The sequence below is a fragment of the Sinohyriopsis cumingii genome, chromosome 12 (assembly GCF_028554795.1).
Source record: "Sinohyriopsis cumingii isolate HCF-2022 chromosome 12, ASM2855479v2, whole genome shotgun sequence".
NCBI classification, from domain to species: Eukaryota; Metazoa; Mollusca; class Bivalvia; order Unionida; family Unionidae; genus Sinohyriopsis; species Sinohyriopsis cumingii.
In genome coordinates this window covers 120454782-120477241 of record NC_142972.1, presented here as the reverse complement: position 1 = coordinate 120477241, position 22460 = coordinate 120454782, and the positions used below count along the sequence as shown (strand labels likewise).

At 34.4% G+C, this 22460-nt stretch overlaps 1 protein-coding gene across 1 annotated transcript in view; it reads left to right on the top strand.

Moving 5' to 3' along the window:
- Positions 1–777: 777 nt before the first annotated feature.
- LOC149787347 (protein O-glucosyltransferase 2-like) overlaps positions 778–22460 on the top strand; it is a 67310-nt gene continuing 45627 nt past the window's right edge. Inside the window, exons 1-2 of the mRNA XM_089977899.1 lie at positions 778–1218; positions 5981–6186. Coding sequence (XP_089834025.1) covers positions 1004–1218; positions 5981–6186 — 421 coding nt within the window. The 5' untranslated portion in view covers positions 778–1003. The remainder of the gene's footprint in view (positions 1219–5980; positions 6187–22460) is intronic.

Below are 22460 nucleotides of genomic sequence, written 5' to 3'. Positions count from 1 at the left end.
ACCGTCACTAAAGGAAAAGTAATAGCTAAGTTTCGTAACGACGTGGTAGTCGGGAGACGACAGTAGCGGCATGTACAAATTTATTTTCAATATTGAAGTATTTCTTCACAATCACACGCAGCTATAACAAGTTTATAATCTTCAATATCACATGAGACATTTATTCACTCTTTATGTGCTGACTATATTTAAACTAGTGGTCATTATTATCAATGTCACCGTCACATCATTATCACCAACTTTTTTCTTTTCCTCCTCCTCCTCCTCTCTCTCTCTCTCTCTCTCTCTTAAATAGTTGGGATTTTAAAAAGTTTATTCGTGCGTAATTTCAGAACAGACTATGCACATACAACTTTGCCAATTAAAATAAAATGAGTACACATGCAGCTTATGTTTTTTTTTTTAATTTTTTATTTTTATTATAAATAATTCATTATTTAGATAATTCGTAGAAGTGTAATTTTTTATTTGGAGAATTTTTTCTTTCTAGATCCAAGCGTCTGTTTAAATCAACACTACCATGAATTTTTTATCAAATTTATGTAATGATGATAATAATAATAATAATAAAAACATTCCTGCACTTTTATGAGAAAATAAATAAAGAAATGAACACTAACACGTGTTATCAAGCGTCAAGATCTATATTAGACATTGTTCACCACCTCTCTTTATTATATACTGACATGACTGGTTATGCAGCATATGAAAATAGTATAAAGAGGAGGAGTAATAAATATGCGGCAGCCGACACACTGCAATAGGCGGAGCCTTTAATTTGATACTCTAGCAGTGGTCGTATTTTAGTGCTGCCTTCAGGGCCCGCTAACAACTGAAAGTGGAGAGAGTGTATTAGGAGGATGTTAGTAAGATAAACACAGAGTTCAACTGGTTGGAGATAACAAAGTTTTAAATCGCTTGGAGATATATATCCGTACCCTTAGAGTTATTCCCAGTTATATCATAACTGGGCACGCCACAACCTGTACTGAATGGGTTAGACATGCTACGTTGGCATACGATGCACGGACAGTTGATGTGGCGGATGCTGGTGCTTGTAGCATCACTGTATATGTGGTGTACAGGACAAAATATTTTAGTGCGAGGTGCTGAGGTAGACGTTACTAAGACAATTGTGTGGGGTCCAGGGTTGAAATCAGATTTTTTCGTGCCTACAAGATACTTCTTTATCCAGGCAGTGGATGCGAATGGCGACAAGTAAGTGAATGGTTACATGGATTACATGAACCTCTGCTTGACACAAACTATATTTATTACATATAGTTTGGACTGAAACTGAGTGTTTTAGTATGACAATAATAACCATAAATGTATTAAAATCACATAGTACCAGCCAAGACTTGACAAACAACAGGTTTTCTTAAGCTGGTTAAGTAATAATATTTGGTATTTTTTAAACAAAATCTAGGATTACATCTATCACCACTCATCGTTACATATTGAAAAAGAGCATGCATGCATGTAATCCCCATGTTGCTCCTGTAGTCCTACAATGTAAGATGTCCGTCCAGATATTGATGTTGTTTGGGTCACCCCAAATGCTACAGATATCAGGGTAGACATTATATTGTAGGACTAGTTGGTCCTGGAAGTAGTGTAGAGTTCATTTTTTATACAAAACTGATCATTATGGGAACCATCGCATACCACAGGTTAAAAAAAAGATGTGAAATCTAGTTTTCTTTGAACTGTTTTAATTTTCTACTTTGTCTGTTTATGATGTGATTTGACTAATGAGTAGATTCTGCTGGTTTATCTGTGGCACACATTGGGTCCTGTAACTGCTCCAATCTGATTAAAATCTCACTTCCTTGCGTGCTGAAGACTGCTTCGTTTGCCTTGTGGTTAGAGTGTCCGCTTCAATGCGGGAGGTCATGGGTTCGATCCCCAGTCAAGTCGTACCAAAGACTTACAAAAATGGTACCAAGAGCTGCCTTGCTTTGTGCTCAGCATTAAGAGGTTAGTGTTAGGCCTGGTGTTAGGATAATGTGACTGTGTGGGACATCATGTTACATGTCTGCAGCATGATGCCCCAGTGCTAGACATCACTATAAACTGTCACACTGCAGACATCGTAGCGATGTGACTGGAAAATTGTTAAAGCTATGTTAAAAATCCAAATCACACACACACATGCCTTGCATGAAGATCTGAAAGGCACCTCTTAGGGGTCATGTTCTGGTGACCTATACTATTACCATAATTGCTAATTTGTTCAGCAAATCAGATGAAGACTTTGGAGACTGAGTAGAATGGTTGAAGAGCATCAGTGTGTACCAAATGATTTGATTCAGTTTCAGATATCTGAAAGCTGTATTTGCATTGGCTAATTTCAAGGTCACCAGAACATGACCCCTAAGTGGTTGCTGTCGGATCTTTACATAGGACACTGGCAATCTGATTTTAACTAAGATTAATACATGCTCAGTCCTGTATAAAATAAATTCTTTCTCAGCATATAAAATGAGTGCTGTTACTCTTTATGTTGATACAAAAGTGTTGAAATCATGCACTACATGAATTCAGTAAATATATCTACATTTCAGGATGCTTCTGTGAAAATTTACCGAGCTACATATGTGTGATACTAAGCTGAACAAATGTAAATGAATACATGGTACAGCGAAGTCATATCAGAAATGCTTGCCTATCAAGGAATAGGTATCTGTCAGATCTGTAATATGTGTGAATAAATAAATGGACAGTTCTCAGCCTCGTATCTATGTACTGACATGAGTGACTCAGTTTATGTCAATTTTTAAGCAAGATATAATGAAGCCCACTTAATCAGAACTGACAACAATATTTTCTTCAAGTTCACAATTTTAAACACAAAATTACACCAAAATATAAATCATTGTAACAAAATATTTTACTTAAAAAGCAACATTTTTGTTGTGGGTTCCTGGACAAGGTTTTATTTTTACAGCTCTGCTTGTAACTCAAGTTTTTTTGCCTTTAACTATTTGTGTTGGCCATTTTGAACGTCTTTCTTTTTCCTGTTCAGTTCTTAGAGTCAAGAAGCTAGTCCTATAGTTCCCCATTATAAAGGGTGGGTTGATTTAATGCAAAACCAATGAATGTAAATAGGACATTGTTGACTTGATAACTAGATACAGTCTACACCCATTCTTATTATTATAATGCCATATGTTACAGCCTCGCCCTTGCTTCTCACTGACAATATGCCAAGAATAGATTTCCTATTGAATTTCAAAATGTACTGCCACCCTTGCCTACATCCATTCACGAGTCAGAAATTTGGACAAAATATGATTTTCTACACTAATTGACTTCATTGTAATGCCAGTTGATTCCACCATGCATTAATTAAATCTTTTTGGTTGTGGAATTCTTTCAAAAGGTAATCATGTTTAACGCATTAGGGCTGTCATGCCTTATGTAGACAGCATCAGTGATTAACAATAGGTATGAAAACTGTAAAGGACAGTGATAAATTAAGCATAATATATCTTTATCGGTTTTTATTTAGCTATACATGTATTTCAGGTCATTAGAGAATTTAAAAATTTCATTTGTTTGGTTAAATTTAAGCAATAATAACTCCTATTCACATGGTATCTAAATAATCCTACCACCCAGAGATGGATACGAAAGACAAGTTGCAAGACAATGTTACATACCTTGTATATTGCTCGTAAGATGAGCTAACTGTAAAGTGCACAGACCCAGATATGTGCCAGTAAATAATGCACTGGCACATCTGGGTCTGTGCAGTTTGTTAGGAGTAATCAATAGAACAAATAGCGCAGACCCTGATCTGATGGCACTATATGTTAGGGCAATTCAGGATCTGTTGTTTGCAGTTTTTGACTTATAAGTGAGTACATATGGTAGTGTATGAAAGGGAAAATTCCTACTGCTTTTGCCTACCACCATCATGCTGAAAATATGTCTTATATATGGAAATGTTTAAATTACTGACATAATCCCCAATGAAACTTGAGATTCTATTGAAAAAGAATTCAGGTCACATTTTTTCACATCTTAGACTTTCATGTAACAGTTTGATTTCCAACATAATAAGAAAGACATTTGTTTTGCTTGCGATTAAATTTAGAATAACAGATGATGAAAACATTTCTTCATTTATGGTCAAGGGATGGGATTCTATAGACCTCTCAAACCAGTTTGGCTATACAGTAGAGGATAATCAATACAGAATGTCTTTAGCAAGGACATTGCACACTGTTTATTACCATGTCAGTAAACAATTAACAAACTAATTAATTGATTGTTTCAACTGATTTTATTTAATTTTACATAGATTACTCTCATTTAGTATCCATCTGTCCTTGGTTGTAATGATCAGTAAGGTCAGAACCCCAGACACCACCACCTTTGACCTAATGCCAGCTTTATACAATGTGTTATAATGAATTTAGACAGTACATGTATGTATAATTAACAAAACTTTTGCATCTCCCCTTAAACTGCTTTCACAATATCTTCAAATCGTCACAAGATCAGAATAACAAACTTGAAATTAAATTCTTGTGCAAGAAAAACAAGGCAAAAATTAAGTTATACATAGAATCAATTTTCACCGCTATCTAACAAATTGTTGTCCACTTATCTAGAATGGATTGCCTGTCACTCATGACAAAAAAGGTACATCTTTGTACTTGGTTACACCTATTGTTTTGACCTTGTGTCCACCCCCAGGCCACTAGGATCAACATAATAACACTTACTTCACAGTAGTGTAGGTCAGGCCAGGTCAGCATGAAAGGCTTTGTGGTAAATACATATGTGTACATGGTATTTATTGGAAGACTGGAGTTGACTGCAGTTACACAAGCTTTACTTCAGACAATCACTATGTGACACTGGCAGATCTCAGTACTGTGTATGCTGTTTGTGGCTTAGTATGTCTTACACGTGTATGTACAGAATTGTACAGGTGGAGATGGTCTGCTAGTACAATGTGCAGACCATTTTGTTTTGTTTTCTTTCTGATACATGACATGGCTATGATGCAAGTCATGTCTGTATTTCTCTGCTCTTTTACAGGTTGTAAGTTTAGTATCTTGCATTTCCTGTCCATGGGCCTACTGTATGCAGCCTCAGCATGAGGTGTTTAATTAAATGGAAACCATTTGTAATGAGTTTACATATATTTAACACATTAAACCCTGGAGGTTTTTGTCGTTTTCGGTTGAAATACGAGTAGGAAACACATTTTGAAAGCTATTTCTGAATACATCAGAAAACACCAAGTGATCATCCAATAACATACTGCCTAGTTGTGTTAGAAACATTGTTTTTCATTGGCTATTGGCTCGCGCAAGAGCAGAAGGGTAAAAGTTGGATTTTTTTTGGGTGCTAAACGCAGCCATTATTTTTGTGTCGAGGCCACTTTTTATTCCAAATGCCCATCTTATCCTACTTTTTGCAAAGGTTCATCTGGTTTGCCTTAGATCTGAGACCAAACATGTCTAAAATCCAGACACAAAATTAGATTCCGACCATGGGTGAATTTTGGGTAGACAAAAATTGGGTCCAAAAATGAGTTTTTTCCCTCTGTATTTTGTAAAAAAGTATGTATTTTGTAAAGCAGAATGTGTCTCTTAAGGGAAACTTCCCTTAACAGGCCACTGTTAGAACCATATATTTTGGTTGGCTTATGAAGGTGACTTGTATACATAGGTTTCATTAATGGTAGAAAGGAAACAAAATATTACCGGTTTGTCATGTTGTGTTACCTTATGTAATCACTGGTAAATTGAGTACCTGCAACCTCCATAGACCTCCTGATCTGCTAGAACATTATGTGATGGCAGATTAGGGTTGATGTTGTTTGCACTTTGACCCAAATTTCAAGCAGGGATATATGTTACAAAGGGACTGCTTATGGTAAGTTTCATTGTATGTTTGATCTCAAAGGCTAGACATTCTGGAAAATGCTATATGCATAAAATTATTTGTTTTGTTTCAGCATCACATCATCGCTTGGTGAAAATTCTTTTGAAATAAATTTGGGTCATCCAACTGAAAGTCGAATCAGAGCACGAACACAAGTCCTTGATCGCCAAGATGGAAGCTACATTGGGAGGTTTCGGCTGTATGCTACAATTAAGGATGTGAAAATAACGATATTGTACAAAGGCAAGCATGTTGCAAACTCTCCATATATGCTAAAAGGTAAGCAGTGTTTTTCGTGGGTACAGTCCATTTGTGTTTGCATACTATATTATTGGCCAGTGTAGAACATGAATCAGCAGACCTGATGGCTAGCAAAGATGTTTTTCCAGAGGCATTGGCATTATTGTCAACATTGGTTGATTTTGTGCTTTTCAGCTTTTGTAAATAAATTAACATACAGCAGAGTGCTTTTCAATGATGAGAAAATAGTTTCTATTGTGTTTTTGCAGTGTGACAAACCAGTTTCCATTTAGCTTTATTCTGTTACACCCTGAGCCAAAGGGTGACATGGAATCAAACAGGTTGGAATTTTTCCATCCACATTTTTAAAACACCATGTAATGATTTTATCTTCATTTGCATAAAATCATTGGCACAAACAACAAACATTATTAGTATTTCTTGATATTTTTGCTTAGGCAATGTAAATATGTGTAGGCTATGTAATTATTTTAGGCAATGTAAATATGTGTAGGCTATGTAATTATCTCATGCTATGTAATTATTTTAGGCAATGTAAATATGTGTAGGCAGTGTAATTATGCTTAGGCAGTGTAATTATGCTTAGGCTGTGTAATTATCTTAGGCAGTGTAAATATGTGTAGGCTATGTAATTATTGTAGGCAAAGTAAATATGTTTAGGCTTTGTAATTATCTTAGGCAATGTAAATATGTTTAGGCTATGTAATTATCTTAGGCAATTTAAATATGTGTAGGCTATATAATTATTGTAGGCAGTGTAAATATGTGTAGGCAATGTAATTATCTTAGGCAGTGTAATTATCTTAGGCAATGTAATTATCTTAGGCAGTGTAAATATGTTTAGGCTATGTTATTATCTTAGGCAGTGTAAATATGTGTAGGCTATGTAATTATCTTAGACAATGTAAATATGTGTAGGCTATGTAATTATTGTAGGCAGTGTAAATATGCGTAGGCTATGTAATTATCTTAGGCAATGTAAATATGCTTAGGCTATGTAAACATACAATAGTCTAGTTTCATTGATGAGATGCGGACATTGTTTTAATTATTTCTTGATTAAAACAAAATAAAGTAAAATCTAAGATTCAGATGTTTTCTTATTGCATTTATATCGCAACAGGTGGATCAGATTTTTCTTAGCCACTTATTTCAGACTGTTGCTGAGAAAACCATATCGCTGCAAAATGGAAGTTTAGGTATTTTGGCAGGGTCACATTTGCTAAATTTAATTGTACAAGTTTACTTTTCAGACAAACTTTAATCACTCTTCTACTTACCCATTGCCTCAGATCCTTTCTAACACTGCCAGTTTAATAGCACTCCATTTTAAAATCAACCACCTATTGGTCAGTCAGGACCGCTCCAGTGGCCTAGTGGTTAAAACATCCACCTCAGATCTGGGAGGTCGCCGGTTTGACCCCGGCTGAGTCATACCAAAGACTTATAAAAATGGTACTAACAGCTGCCTTGGTAGGCGCTCAGCATTAAGAGATTAGTTTTAGGACTGGTCAGCCTGGTGTCAGGATAATGTGACTGGGTGGGACATCATGCTACATGTCTGCTGCATGATGCCTCTGTGCTGGACATCACTATAAACTCCCACACTGCAGATATCATAGCAATACAACACTGAAAAATTGTTAAAGTTACATTTAATTTTTTTTCAAAAATCCAAATCCAAACCTATCAGTCAGTGGCTGTTATTCTACACATGTCAAACTTTAAACCAAATTTGGCAACCATATAATTATTCTCCACCAAGGCACAGAAAGTTGCAGTTAGTGTTGTAGATAAAGTTTCTGATTTCTTGCATACAACTATTTCCATGTCCTTTCAGAAGTTTTTAAAAAATGTAGGAACCATGCTATTTTTTACATTACCTTCCAGTCTTCTTAATTTACACATTGTTCCGTAAAACCTAGATGTAAATACTATATTTACTTGCTTATGACAGATTAGGATCTGTGTAAATACCATACTTACTTGCTTATGGCAGATTAGGATCTGTTAAGTACCATATTTACTTGCTTATGGCAGATTAGGATCTGTGTAAATACCATATTTACTTGCTTATGGCAGATTAGGATCTGTGTAAATACCATACTTACTTGCTTATGGCAGATTAGGATCTGTGTTGTTTGCATTCATCTCAATTTATAAGCGAGTGTATGTGGCAAAATTTTTGAGCTTATTCTGAATAACTTGCAGCATGTACATTGTTGAAAACTGAGTTGGAGTTTGCCCATAGTATCACTAAACATCTTAAATTTCTTCTTCATGCTTTTTTCACTACTATGACAAGTCAGAAATCATGGATTGAAATGCAGATGTAGTATATTCTCAAAAGGAGTACAGGAAACACTTATAACATATTAGAGTTTCACCCTTTGGTACTGTCTCTCCTTTTGACAAAAAGCACAGTATTCATGTTTGAAGTATTAGGTGCAAGATATGTAAAATCTCATTTTGAGGAGAAATGTTGAGAAACGTGAAATATTAAAATGAAAAACAGACTGGACATAATAAGCCAGACAGAAAAACAGACACACTGGACATAGAGCCAGACAGAAAAACAGACAGACTGGACATAATAAGGTAGACAGAAAAACAAACAGACTGGACATAGAGCCAGACAGAAAAACAGACACAATGGACATAAAGCCAGACAGAAAAACAGACAGGCTGGACATAATAAGCCAGGCAGAAAAACAGACAGACTGGACATAGAGCCAGACAGAAGAACAGACAGACTGGACATAGAGCCAGACAGAAAAACAGATGGACTGGACATAGAGCCAGACAGAAAAACAGACAGACTGGACATAATAAGCCAGACAGAAAAACAGACACACTGGACATAGAGCCAGACAGAAGAACAGACAGACTGGACATAGAGCTGGACATAATAAGCCAGACAGACTGGATATAATAACCAGACAGAAAAACAGACAGACTGGACATAATAAGCCAGAATGAAAAACAGACAGACTGGACATAATAAGCCTGACAGAAAAACAGTCAGACTGGACATAATAAGCCAGACAGAAAAACAGACAGACTGGACATAATAAGCCAGACAGAAAAATGGACAGACATATAGAAGGAAAGATAAATACTTGCACAGTAGTTGACTTGATAAAAAAAATTCCATTGACAGCAGGGCAAGGTCACATGGACATCTACTGACTCAGCAGATAATCAACTGGCCCTTCCAATAAAATAAAACTAGCCCTCCCAATCAAATAAAAATAATTTCATTGTTATGTTAAACTGCAGTATTCTGAAAACACATGCGAATATAGTAATAAAAGTGACTTAAAACACTTATATTGTTGTTGAAAGCATTCATTTGTAAAAATTGATAGATACACAAGTTTTAATACACTTTTGGGATTCAAGTCTTTTACTACTAGTTTAAGTAATCCTACGTCCTTTGTAGATAGGATAATAATTGGATCCTATGTCTATCAGCCAGATGTGATTCATACCCAGGTGTTTGATCAGTACTTTAAAACCCTGTGACATTTTCACAGGAAAATGAAATAATGAAGATCTGATTTTAGCATTGGTTACCATTCAGACTTCAAACAGAATACATTCAATATACTTTGATAATTACTAAGGTTGCCTTTTTACTAATTGTCTAATTGTGTCTTTATATTTTTATCAAATTTAAATAATTATATTAATGACTAAAATAGTGCTCATTTGCTAATTAAGCATGCAGTGTAATTACACAGGTACTGGAATCTAGTTGATATATATTTGGAATGTTTGATGATTCCACTATAGTAACAGATTTATACAGTATCCTGTTCATGGAGTCACAGGATCGATACAACCAACTCTTGATGCACATCTGACAAGTACATGCATTGCCTGTACGTCTGTGTCATGTTTATTTGATCCAGTATGTCCAGAAATAAGGAATATCTGGTTACATTTAAGCAATTTTTATTCATATTGCAAAAATTCAGATCAAAGTACCAATCACTTTCTAAATCCTTAAGGAACATGTCTTCTTCCTTTGGGGCACCGAGTGGCTGAGTGGTCTAAAGCGCTCACCGTTCCAGATCACTGCCATCTCACCTCTGTCTGCGTGGGTTTCAGTCCAAGGCTCAGCTAGCATGGGTACGTGGGAAAGCCTACCAGTAGCTTCTCATGGGTCGGTGGTTCTTCCCTGGGTTTTCCTGGGTTCTTCCTCCACCTGTTATACTGGCCGCCATGTATAGCCTATCTTTGCTGAAAAATGGCGTTAAACCCTAGAACATCAACATCAACATCTTCTTCCTCTTACCTTTATTCCAGTGTCTGCTATGCAAGTCACTGATATTTGGCTTCATTGCACTTTAAAGTTCTGCTTAGAAGTGCTGTGTATGTTTAATTTGTATTGTTTTTTCCGGTAATGATTATATGTCATGTATATCTATATTTTGTACTTAACCTTTGTCCAAAATCACGTTAATGGTGTACCTGTCAGGTGACATTTATTTTGTAAATAACATGAACATAGCTAATATTTCTCTGTGATTGTGGATTAAATATTCAGATCATTATTAATTGTAAACATGTCTACTTCAATCTGAGTTGAAGAAACAGTCTTGATTCTGACCATAGAAACTTCCAGAATGGACATTTTCCACTGAGTTAACAGATTATTTCCAGAAAATGGTAATTGCTACCTTGGTCAAGAAGAGAAATATATAATTTTGTTTTCAGTTATGAATTGTTCCCTTAACATGTGAAGCAGAATCATTCTTATTGTTGTGTTGAGTTTTTTTCAATAGTATTCTTGGGGAAAAAACATTGGAATTATAGTGAATTCAGTCAAGTACATTTTGGGTTATATTATTTTGAGATATCAAAAAGGCTATCAAGACATGGCCACATTCCAGGACATTGGATACAGGTACATCAACACATTCTAGGACATTGTCACATTAGCATATTTTGGATACAGGTACATCAACACATTCCAGGACATTGGCACATTAGTATATTTTGGATATAGGTACATCAACACATTCCAGGACATTGGCACATTAGTATATTTTGGATACAGGTACATCAACACATTCCAGGACATTGTCACATTAGCATATTTTGGATACAGGTACATCAACACATTCCAGGACATTGGCACATTAGCATATTTTGGATACAGGTACATCAACACATTCAGTATCAGAATTTATTTAGAATCCCACTGGAATTCAATTGAAACTTCATGCAGATGGACTTGTTATAGAACTTTTAGGACTATTTGAGATTTATTTCACAACACTTTAAATTCATTTATTAATTTTTATTTTGTATTCTAGGGAAATAAATTATTTGTTGAATTTTACAAAGCTAGTTGGGTTTTGCTCTTTTCGATTACTTTGTTTAAGACCATAGAGTCGTAACTGGTGATATTTAAGTTCTAATACCAGTACCATTATAATAATGGCACCAGCCTTAGTCAACACCTGAACATTTAAGATGTCTAACTCTTCTAAATTTCTGTTTTTGACATATAAGGGGCAAAACTGTGTGGTTTGTTCTGAACATGTACTTACTTGTAAGGTGGTATGCTCCATGACTACCATGGATGGTGTTATGGCGAGGAAGGGCTGTATTTAGTAAATGTTGGACATTATTTTTTTCTAAAGACACTTTTCCCCAAAAGTTAAGTGATATGTGTCAAATCTATCTTTTACACTGTTTTCTCCCAGATATCAAAGGTTGGGATCTATTAAAACAAATACCTCAGCAAATGGTGATCTGGTATTTGATTTACCTGTAGGAATATATCATAGCAATTCATAGCAATATCATGGTAAATAAGGAAGTGTTTGTACACATAATTGCCCATCAGTGCTTATGTCAACAAGGTATTCTGTGATTTTTCAGGGGTATAAAGTATAACTATTTGAAACAGCTCTTATTAGGACATAAGTCTTTCTTTTTGAGCTTGATCCCCCCCACCCATTAAAGGTGATATGTTTGCATGAAACATAGGACATACAAGGATAGACAGAGGGAGCAAAATATTTTTCCAGACTGTTTTTACTCACTTATAAGACAAGCCCAACTGCAAACTGCAGGGACCAATCACATAATGAGCCCACAAATCTGGGTCTGTACAGTTTGTTAGGAGTAATCAGTTGAAAAAACAACAAAGACCCTGCTCTGCAGGTACATTTTGCTTCAGCAGATCTGGGTCTTTGTTGAAGTTTGATTTGACTTGTGAGTATATATGGTAAATGGGGAATTATTTGCTACCATCTTTAATAAAGTACCCAGAAAAATGTAAATTCTTCAAACTTCTGATTACTGAGGCTATATTCTAAGTACTGTATATACTTGCATATAAGTTAGAGTCAAACTGCAAACAACAAACATCCTGATATACTGTACAGTTGATATGTGTTGAGGTTATCAGTGATTCTTTGGTAGCGGAAGTGTCCATATTGATCAAGCAACAATCTTGTAATCTACAGGTATCACATACTGTATGTATGTCACATCCATATGATGCAGTATGTCCAGGAATTATTCATGTACAAAAAAAAGTCATATAAAATTCCATATCCCTTAGGGAGAAAATGTTTTACTTTTTGCACTCTGTTGGTTAAGTAAGAAGTAAACAAGTTTAGGAAGTTTTCACTGCATTGATAGATTTTTAGTTTTTCAAGCAAAATTTCATGGTCTACAAGATCAAAAGCTTTACAAAAATCAACCATAATAGTGCCTACCATTTCTCCTTGATCTAATGCTTTAAGCCATATATCAATCAAAGATACAAGTACAGTTTCACAGGAGTGATTCTGTCGCAAGCTGGACTGATTGTCATGAATAAGATCGTAAGTGTTCAAACACCGGTAGTTGAGAAAAGTATCGTCTACATGTTTTTCTAGTAATTTGGAGAGACAAGGAATGACGGAGATGGGTCTGTAGTTATTTAGATCATCTTTTATTTCCCGAAATTGTGTAGCCTTGGCATTTTTGCATGTTTGAGGAAATTTATTAGACCTAATAATTTCATTGCAAATGAAAGCTATACTCTCTACAATTTCAGGTGCAGCTACCTTTAGTAGCCTTGGTCCAATCATATCAAGTCCTGTAGCTTTACAATCATCCATTTTAAAAAAAATATATTTCAACACAAATTTTGGACTCATTTCAGGAATTTCAAACTTAATATTGTTTGGTACCTTTTTAGAACTAAAATGTTTGAGTTCCAGATGACCAGATGAAGCTCTGGGTTCTTTAAGTCATTAAATATATTTGAGATGTCAGTTGGATTATCGGTATAAATGCCTTCATGATTGAGGGATAAAATTTAAGTTTTACTCTTACAATTTCCTGCACCAAACTCTGTAAACACTTCCCAGATGGCTTTTCGGTTATTTTGGTTTTCATCAAGCACTTTTTTGTAGTGTGCTTGTTTGGCTTGATGTATCATTTTATTAACTTTATTCCTCCAAACTCTATATTCAGCTTGATTTCCTACTGATTTTAGTTGGTCTCTTTGCTTTATTGCTTCTAAAATTTCTGGGGAGATTCAGCCTAGCTGGTGATCTTTCTTTATCTAGTGTGTTTTTAAAGGGGCATGTTTGTTCACTATACTGATGAACAGATCTGTCCAAGTATCTAAAACGTCATCAAAATCTTCAAAGATTTGGACTCTACTCCACGGAATCTGTTTCAGATCTTCCAGGAATTTAACACTATCATAGTTTTGAAAAGATCTATAAGCAATTGATTTATGGATATTATTTAGTTTTGATTTGTCATTGATTTTACTTGTTAGAAAAATTGCAAGTGGTCACTTATACCACTCTTTGGAACCATTACTTCCAAAAAGTTTTCTATTGTATTGGTATAAATATGATCTATAAGCGTTTTAGAGGTAGATGTTACACTGGTGGGTTCATTTACTATTTGCTCTATACCTTACGAAGCAATAAAGTCCATCCAATTCACTTTTATTTGATCATTGAGAAGATCTCTATTTATATCGCCTAGAATGTAAAATTGATTCTCTTCATTTGAAATTTTATCTACTTGATAATCACCGATCAGTATGTGATGATGGGGGTCTGTACACAAAACCTGTTGAATAGGGCTTAGCTTTTTCTGGAGTGATCTGTAGCCAAATGGATTCTATTTCCTGTATTTCTAGGTCTTCCCGTCTTTTAGAAATAGTATCAGTTCTAACATACACAAGGAGCCCACCACTGCCTGTTTTCCTATCCTTTCGATAAGGTCTGTTATAGCCATTGATATACAAGAAATGTTCACCCTGATTTTCTGTGTTTGATTTGGGCTGAAATTATTTAATTCAAATTATTATTCTCTGGAAATACAATGGGTTCCTCTGTAATATTTTTGGAAACAAGGAAACCTTGGATTACATTACTGTGATTCAACAAAAGACTGTTGGCACATCATTACAATTCAGCACTTTGGTATGTTAATACATTAGAGACTTAAGGTGACTACAGGCACATCAACACATTCAGCATTGGATATTAATTAGAATACCGCTGACGTTTATTCAGTACTTAATTCATTAGGACTTATGTTTGTAATTCTAGGATTATTTGGGATTTACCCTAAATTCTTTTTTACATTTTCACTTAGTATTTAGGGAAATAAATTATTTGTTAAATTGTACCAAGCTTGTTGCTTCTCCCTCTTTTCTATTAGTTTAAGATCATAATAATAATATAAATGTTAGTTATCCATAAAGGGTCATACTTTTGTTAGTGATAGTCATTACAGACGGGTTTGAATATGAAGTACCCCCCACAATGTAAGGCCCTTCATTATAATACAGTTTCTGTTATTTGGTAGAAGTAGTTTTGGATTCCATTTCATGAATCAGTAGTAGAATTGTAATATGTACCTCATTACAAGGTTTCTCGCTATATGGTGTTATGCTAAGTGGCTCCCATGCACAGCATTATTATGAGGGAGTAGTGTATTTTGATTTGACTCTTATTTCATCCTTGTCCCTGTAACCAAGGGAGACTGAAAGCTTAGGTCCTTGAACCATTCTTGTCCCTGTAACCAAGGGAGACAGATAGCTAAGGTCCATGGATCATCCATTTCCCAATAATCAAGAGAGACTAATAGCTTAGGTTCATGGACAACCATTGTCCCTGTAACCAAGAGAGACTAATAGCTTAGGTTCATGGACCAAGCATTGTCCCTGTAACCAAGAGAGACTAATAGCTTAGGTTCATGGACCAAGCATTTTAGGTACTGTATAATCCTACCTCTTGGCATTTTAACTGTCAACTTTAGGTACTGTATAATCCTACCTCTTGGCATTTTAACTGTCATCTTTAGGTACTGTATAATCGTACCTCTTGGCATTTTACTTGTCAACTTTAGGTACTGTATAATCCTACCTCTTGGCATTTTAGCTGTCAACTTTAGGTACTGTATAATCCTACCTCTTGGCATTTTAGCTGTCAACTTTAGGTACTGTATAATACTACCTCTTGGCATTTTAACTGTCAGCTTTAGGTACTGTATAATCCTATCTCTTGGCATTTTAACTGTCAACTTTAGGTACTGTATAATCCTACCTCTTGGCATTTTACTTGTCAACTTTAGGTACTTTATAATCCTACCTCTTGGCATTTTAACTGTCAACTTTAGGTACTGTATAATCCTACCTCTTGACATTTTATTCTTTTAATACACTATAAAGACAGTGAATCAATTTCACTTACATAAATTGATGGAAGAAAAAAGTGATTGTTTTGCTATAAATATATATATATATATATATATATATATATATATATATATATATATATATATATATATATATATATATATATATATATATATATTCTCACAATAAGGTTATATGCTCTATAGCTCCTAAAGACAGTATTATAAGAAGGGAGTACTATATATGTATAATATAATTAATTATAAGGTACTGTCAGAATAAGTTGGTATATTCCATGGCTTCCATGGACAGTGTTATACTATATACATACATATATATATATATATATATATATATATATATATATATATATATATATATATATATATATATATATATATATATATATATATATATATATATATATATTCATTGTACGATATTCTCACAATAACGTAATATGCTACTTGGCTTCTGGGACAGTGTTATAATGAAGGAGTACTGTAATTAGTTAATGTTGGACATTGTTTATATTTTTCTAAAATTTAGTATATATTTCCAAAGGCTTGGTTAAATTTCCAGAAGCTCAGTTATATTTATCAAAATTGTATCTTTGACAAATTTATTTCACTAGATATCAAGGATTGGGATCTGTTAACAGTATTACCTCTGGCAAAATGTGCTCTGGTATTTGATTTACCTGTAGGAATACATCGTAGTGAATTATAGTAAATATATGTTAAATATAGAAATTATTTTCACACAAACGTGACCCTTGTATCTCTCGATAAATAATTTAGGTTACCAATATATTTCTTGATTTTAGGGACAAAGAAATTTAATATTTGGAACAGCTTTAATAAGAATATTAATCTTGCCTTTGAGCATTACCGTAATAAAGATGGTTTATTTTCGTAAAATTACATATAACATAAATGGACAGGCATGGATTTGCAGAATATTTGCAGACTGTAATAAAAAGGTACCCAGAAAAATGTATGTCATGGAAAGAAAAAAATGGATGATTTCTTAAGTATCAGACAACACTTATCTAATTAATGTTTATTATATATTTTTCCTGTATCAATAGTACTTAGTTATTTGAATTTCATTCCATATAGTTTTTCTGTTTTATAAATTACAGTTTTCCATATATATTTGTATAACAGCTATGTACCTTCATAATTATTCTGTGGAGCTCAAAATATGAAGACTCATTATATGCTTTGCTTCAGTTATAAAAACCAAAGCGGGCTGCTGGTTCCAAGATTTTGTGTACTTGTACTCTGACTTTTAAAATAAATTATTTAAATCAGTGGTATTTACTGCAGTTGCCTTTTTAGTAGTATCTAACCTAATGTCTTGTATTTGATATCAAATTGAAACAGTAATATACTAATGACTAATACAATGTTCATTTGCAAATTACACAATGGTAAAATCTATAAAGATTTAATAATGGTACCAATATAGTAACAAATGTGTACAGTATCCTGTTACTGCACCCATTGGCTGCACTACCCATATAAGTCTCATAATTTACATTTGTCAGGTGTGGCATATTGTATACATTTGTCGGGTGTGGCATATTAAATGCATTTGTCAGTTTGTGGTATATTGTATGCATTTGTCAGGTGTGGCATATTGTATGCATTTGTCAGGTGTGGCATATTGTATACATTTGTCAGGTGTGGTATATTGTATGCATTTGTCAAGTGTGGCATATTGTATGCATTTGTCAAGTGTGGCATATTGTATGCATTTGTCAAGTGTGGCATATTGTATGCATTTGTCAGGTGTGGCATATTGTATGCATTTGTCAGGTGTGGCATATTGTATGCATTTGTCAGGTGTGGCATATTGTGTACATTTGTCAGGTGTGGCATATTGTGTACATTTGTCAGGTGTGGCATATTGTGTACATTTGTCAGGTGTGGCATATTGTATACATTTGTCAGGTGTGGCATATTGTATACATTTGTCAGGTGTGGCATATTGTGTACATTTGTCAGGTGTGACATATTGTATGCATTTGTCAGGTGTGGCATATTGTGTACATTTGTCAGGTGTGGCATATTGTGTACATTTGTCAGGTGTGGCATATTGTGTACATTTGTCAGGTGTGGCATATTGTATGCATTTGTCAGGTGTGGCATATTGTATGCATTTGTCAGGTGTGGCATATTGTGTACATTTGTCAGGTGTGGCATATTGTATACATTTGTCAGGTGTGGCATATTGTATGCCTTTGTCAGGTGTGGCATATTGTATGCATTTGTCAGGTGTGGCATATTGTATGCATTTGTCAGGTGTGGCATATTGTATACATTTGTCAGGTGTGGCATATTGTATGCATCATATGATGACATACTCGTATTCAGAAATTGTGTATAACTGTTTATTTATAAATTCTCATTCATGTAAATTTTTGTAGATAAAACACCTATTGTAGTAAACAAAAAGAATTAGCTGTAAGCACTTTCACTGTCATCTTAATCTCTTTTATCAACCAGGTCATACATTTTCCTCAGATGACTATTGTTTTTAGGATGGATAATTGAAGATTGTTCAAAACAAGAGATTTTATTCCAGATACACTTCCTTGCTTGAACTACTGTGATCAGTAAGGTGTGATGATTTTATGTCAGTAACATTCAAGCATGGCAGTTTTTAAAAAAAAGTTTTTTTTTTTTTTTTAATCTGGATGTTTAGTAATCTTTATTTCTGTATTGAATGTTCAACAGATATTTACACGTCTTCAAATTTGTATGACACAAGTTAGTAGTTTGTGGCTGTCAAAGGGATCATGTGAACATTTTGTCTCTACTCCATGTGGCATATAAGACTCATGATGTCTAAATTGTAATCAATATAAGGGATGTTTTGACTAGTATAAATTTATGCCTGATTTCATTTTTAGATCAGCTATTTTGCCTTTATGGAAGTTTAGTAGAGAATAAACAGGAACTGTTGCCGTAGTGATAGAAACATCTACATTTCATTTTCAAGCATGAATGATACAGAGAAATAAAGAAATCAAACTGGCCCTCCATTGCAAAATATTTTAAAAATGACAATTTCTGTTGTTTTTTCTGCATGTAGATATTCTAATTACATGTAATTAAAATTCCAAAGACATGATTATCACTTTGAAAGTTTTATAAAATACATTGATGCACTCCTCTTGATCAAAGAAATATTATTTGACAAAAGCCCTTCCATTTATTCTGTATCTGTAAAATTTGAAATATTTATATAAATAAGCACTAGGAATATAATTTTTGTGCCAAAACGTTTCTGTGAAAGCTTGCTGTGTGAGGTAAATTGTTCTCAACTGTCACATAACAGACATGTCAGTAATTTTACTTGTGGTTCTCATTTTGAAAAGAGAGAATCACAAGTATGTATAAGTAAGGCAGATGGGTTATCTTCTATTATTCCTATGATAAGACACTATTAAACATGTCTGTCAGTGGACTTTTTTTCAGTCAGATCACAATGATGTCTGTTAAGTGTGACAGCTTATAGTGATGTCTATTACTGGGGCATCGTGCCGCAGGCATATAACATCATGTCCCACCCATTCACATTATCTTGACACCAGGCCAACCATTCCTAACACTAACCTCTTAATGGTGAATGCCTAGAGAGGTAGCTGCTAGTACCATATTTTTAAGTCATTGGTATGACTTGGCCAGGGTCCCACATCCGAGGCAGACGCTCTAACCACTAGGCCACTGGATGATGGAGAAGAGTCAAATATTTATTATGTCAGTCAGTCTTACAGAGCACTTCCTTACCACTTTACATATCACCAGTTATTATTAGCCAAGGGTGGCATCCTTCAGAAACATTCCATTGGACAATTAACCAATTTGATCAATTAGAACTATGTTGTAGGGTGGTAATAAATAAATGTACACATTCTAACTAGGGCGAATTGAACATAATTTACCATACAACACATATCAATACAACCCTTCATGACAGCAATATTTGTCATGTAGTTTACAGAATAAATATATCAATTTTCTGTCAGTCAGCTGTAGTATTTTCACATTGAAATTGATATGCAAATGAGTGAGTGGATTATTGTACATTTTTCCGAGGGGTCAATTACTGGACTAACAGTAGACTAAAAGACGGAGTATGGAGAGTATTGCTTGGCATGGGATATGATTTGGAACTTATCTTATTTGTATTGAAGAAAATATGTCTCTTAAATCTTACAATTGTTTGTCTCATTACAAGTAATACAGTGTACTTTTTTCTGCACAAATGCTGTAGGGTGGAGCTTAGAGTAAATGGTTAAATTATTATTTTGACTCTATCTTCTTTTCACTATATACAACATTTCTCCCATGTTAAATCCAGGAGGTTGGCCTTCTAATATTTTTCAAAAATACATAGTGGGCTTGAAGACATAAAAACCTATCCTAAGTTAATATTTACCCAACTTTTGTCAAGGTCAGGGTGACCTTATAAACAGAAAAACATATCTAAGTATATATTTGCCAAATTTTTATGAAAGTGAAGGGGTGGACTTGTCAGCAGACATAGAACTGGATAAATGCCTTGTAATTTTAGATGTTTGTAGTCTAGATATATTTCATCCCATTTGCATTACATTTTACCATATCCTTACAATTTCTGTGTCATTCATTCCATTTGCATTACATTTTACCATATCCTTACAATTTCTGTGTTAGTCAATCAGTACTTGAACAGAATGAACCATGAACATTTTTTTTTTCTTAAAGAAAAATATCGATCTGAAAGAAACGGTTGTGCAAATGAGTAGGAGGCACTTCTGCAAGAGGTTAATTCAAGATGCCTGCTTTAAACTATAAAAAAACCACACATCCTTGCAGATAAAAAAGCCAGTTTGTAACTAGTAGGTCTGTATATTTTGACAGTTTTTAAAAGAAAGTATTGTAGATGCCTTTCTAAAATATAATGTATGTTATTTAGACTACTATCACCATGTCATAATTTTCTGTATGTGACGCTTTTAACCTTTTATTGTCACAAACCACCATGTTGTCATCACAAACCACCATGTTGTCATCACAAACCACCATGTTGTCATCACAAACCACCATGTTGTCATCACAAAGCCCTGCTGCAACCAGCCAGGTGCACATTTGAATCCTAATATCAGATCAGTGTGGCTTGGTTGGGCTTGGTTGATCTTTTTGTCCTTTTGCAAGACATTCTACTACAGTTGCCTCTCCAGTTGAATGAGGGGCCCCGAGTGGCCGAGTGGTCTAAAGGGCTTTCCGTTATGGGTCATTGCCATCTCACCTCTGTCTGCGTGGGTTCAAGTCTAGGATTTGGCCAATATGGGTATGTGAGAAAGCTTGCCAGTAGCTTCTTGTGGGTCTGTGGTTCTTCCCGGGTTCTTCCTCCACCATTAATACTGGCTGCCATGTATAGCCTATCATGTGCTGAAAAATGGCGTTAAACCCCACAACAACAACAACCAGTTGAATGACACTAAATAATCTATTTATTTTGTTGTACCATAAAACACCAAAGCAATCATGTAGACCATATTGATATCATGATGTTATGCATGGTAAAATGCATTGGGATCAAGGCATCTGTATGTATTCCATAGTCATTGTACTACATAGTACAGAAGTTTTATCTAGTACTTTTTGTAATGTAATCAATATAATCTTAGTGCTCTCTTAAAATTCATTATTTGACGATTGTCCAGTGGTTAGAATCTTTTGCATACAAAGACTTGCATAAGATAGAAATTATTTGACATTATAAATTTCATTTGAAATGAGCATGTCATTTGAGATTCAAATGCTTGGATTCGAAAGAGTTCTTGTTGGTTTTAGAAATGTTGTTGTGCTTTTGACAAACTATTCTTGTGATCTGTCTCATTCTGTAAGGTTAAAGGCTCAGAGGCAAATTTTGGACGTGAATGATTGAAGTTATCATTTCATGGTCAATTGCAACAGGTTGTCTACATACAAATGATTTATGAATTAATACTGATCTTATAAAGAAAATAAAATGAACTGTGACAAGATTTGATTTATATCTTCAGTTTATTTGCCTTAAAGCCAATCATTGTAATTTTATGGTATCTTAAATAGTGTATATGGTGCCATGCTGTCCAATCTGATTGTATCCACCCCTGATTTAAGCAGTCATAGATAACTATATTGTTTGATCAGTATGAAGCAGTTACATTTACAGAAAGTAGGACCTATGGGCTAATAAAGTCTATATTTTTGATGTGGTCCCAGGTGGCCAAGTGCTTACCTTTATAGATCACTGATATATCACTTCTGTTCACATGGGTTCAAGTCTCTATTTGGACACACATTTTCTGGGTTCTTTCTCTACCAAATATATTGGCTGTCATGTATAGTCTATCATATGCTGAAAAATAGTGTTAAACTCACAAAACCCCAAACCATCAAACTATATTTGACATAATACCAACACTACATGCATAAGAAATTATTGCTTAGTAAACATTTTTTTTAAAAATTGACCTCAAAAGAAGAAGCACACTCCATCGATAAAATAAGCAATTTCTCCACTTTAGAAACCAGTACAATCACTTCCAATATGGTTGCTGTGAGTAATGCAT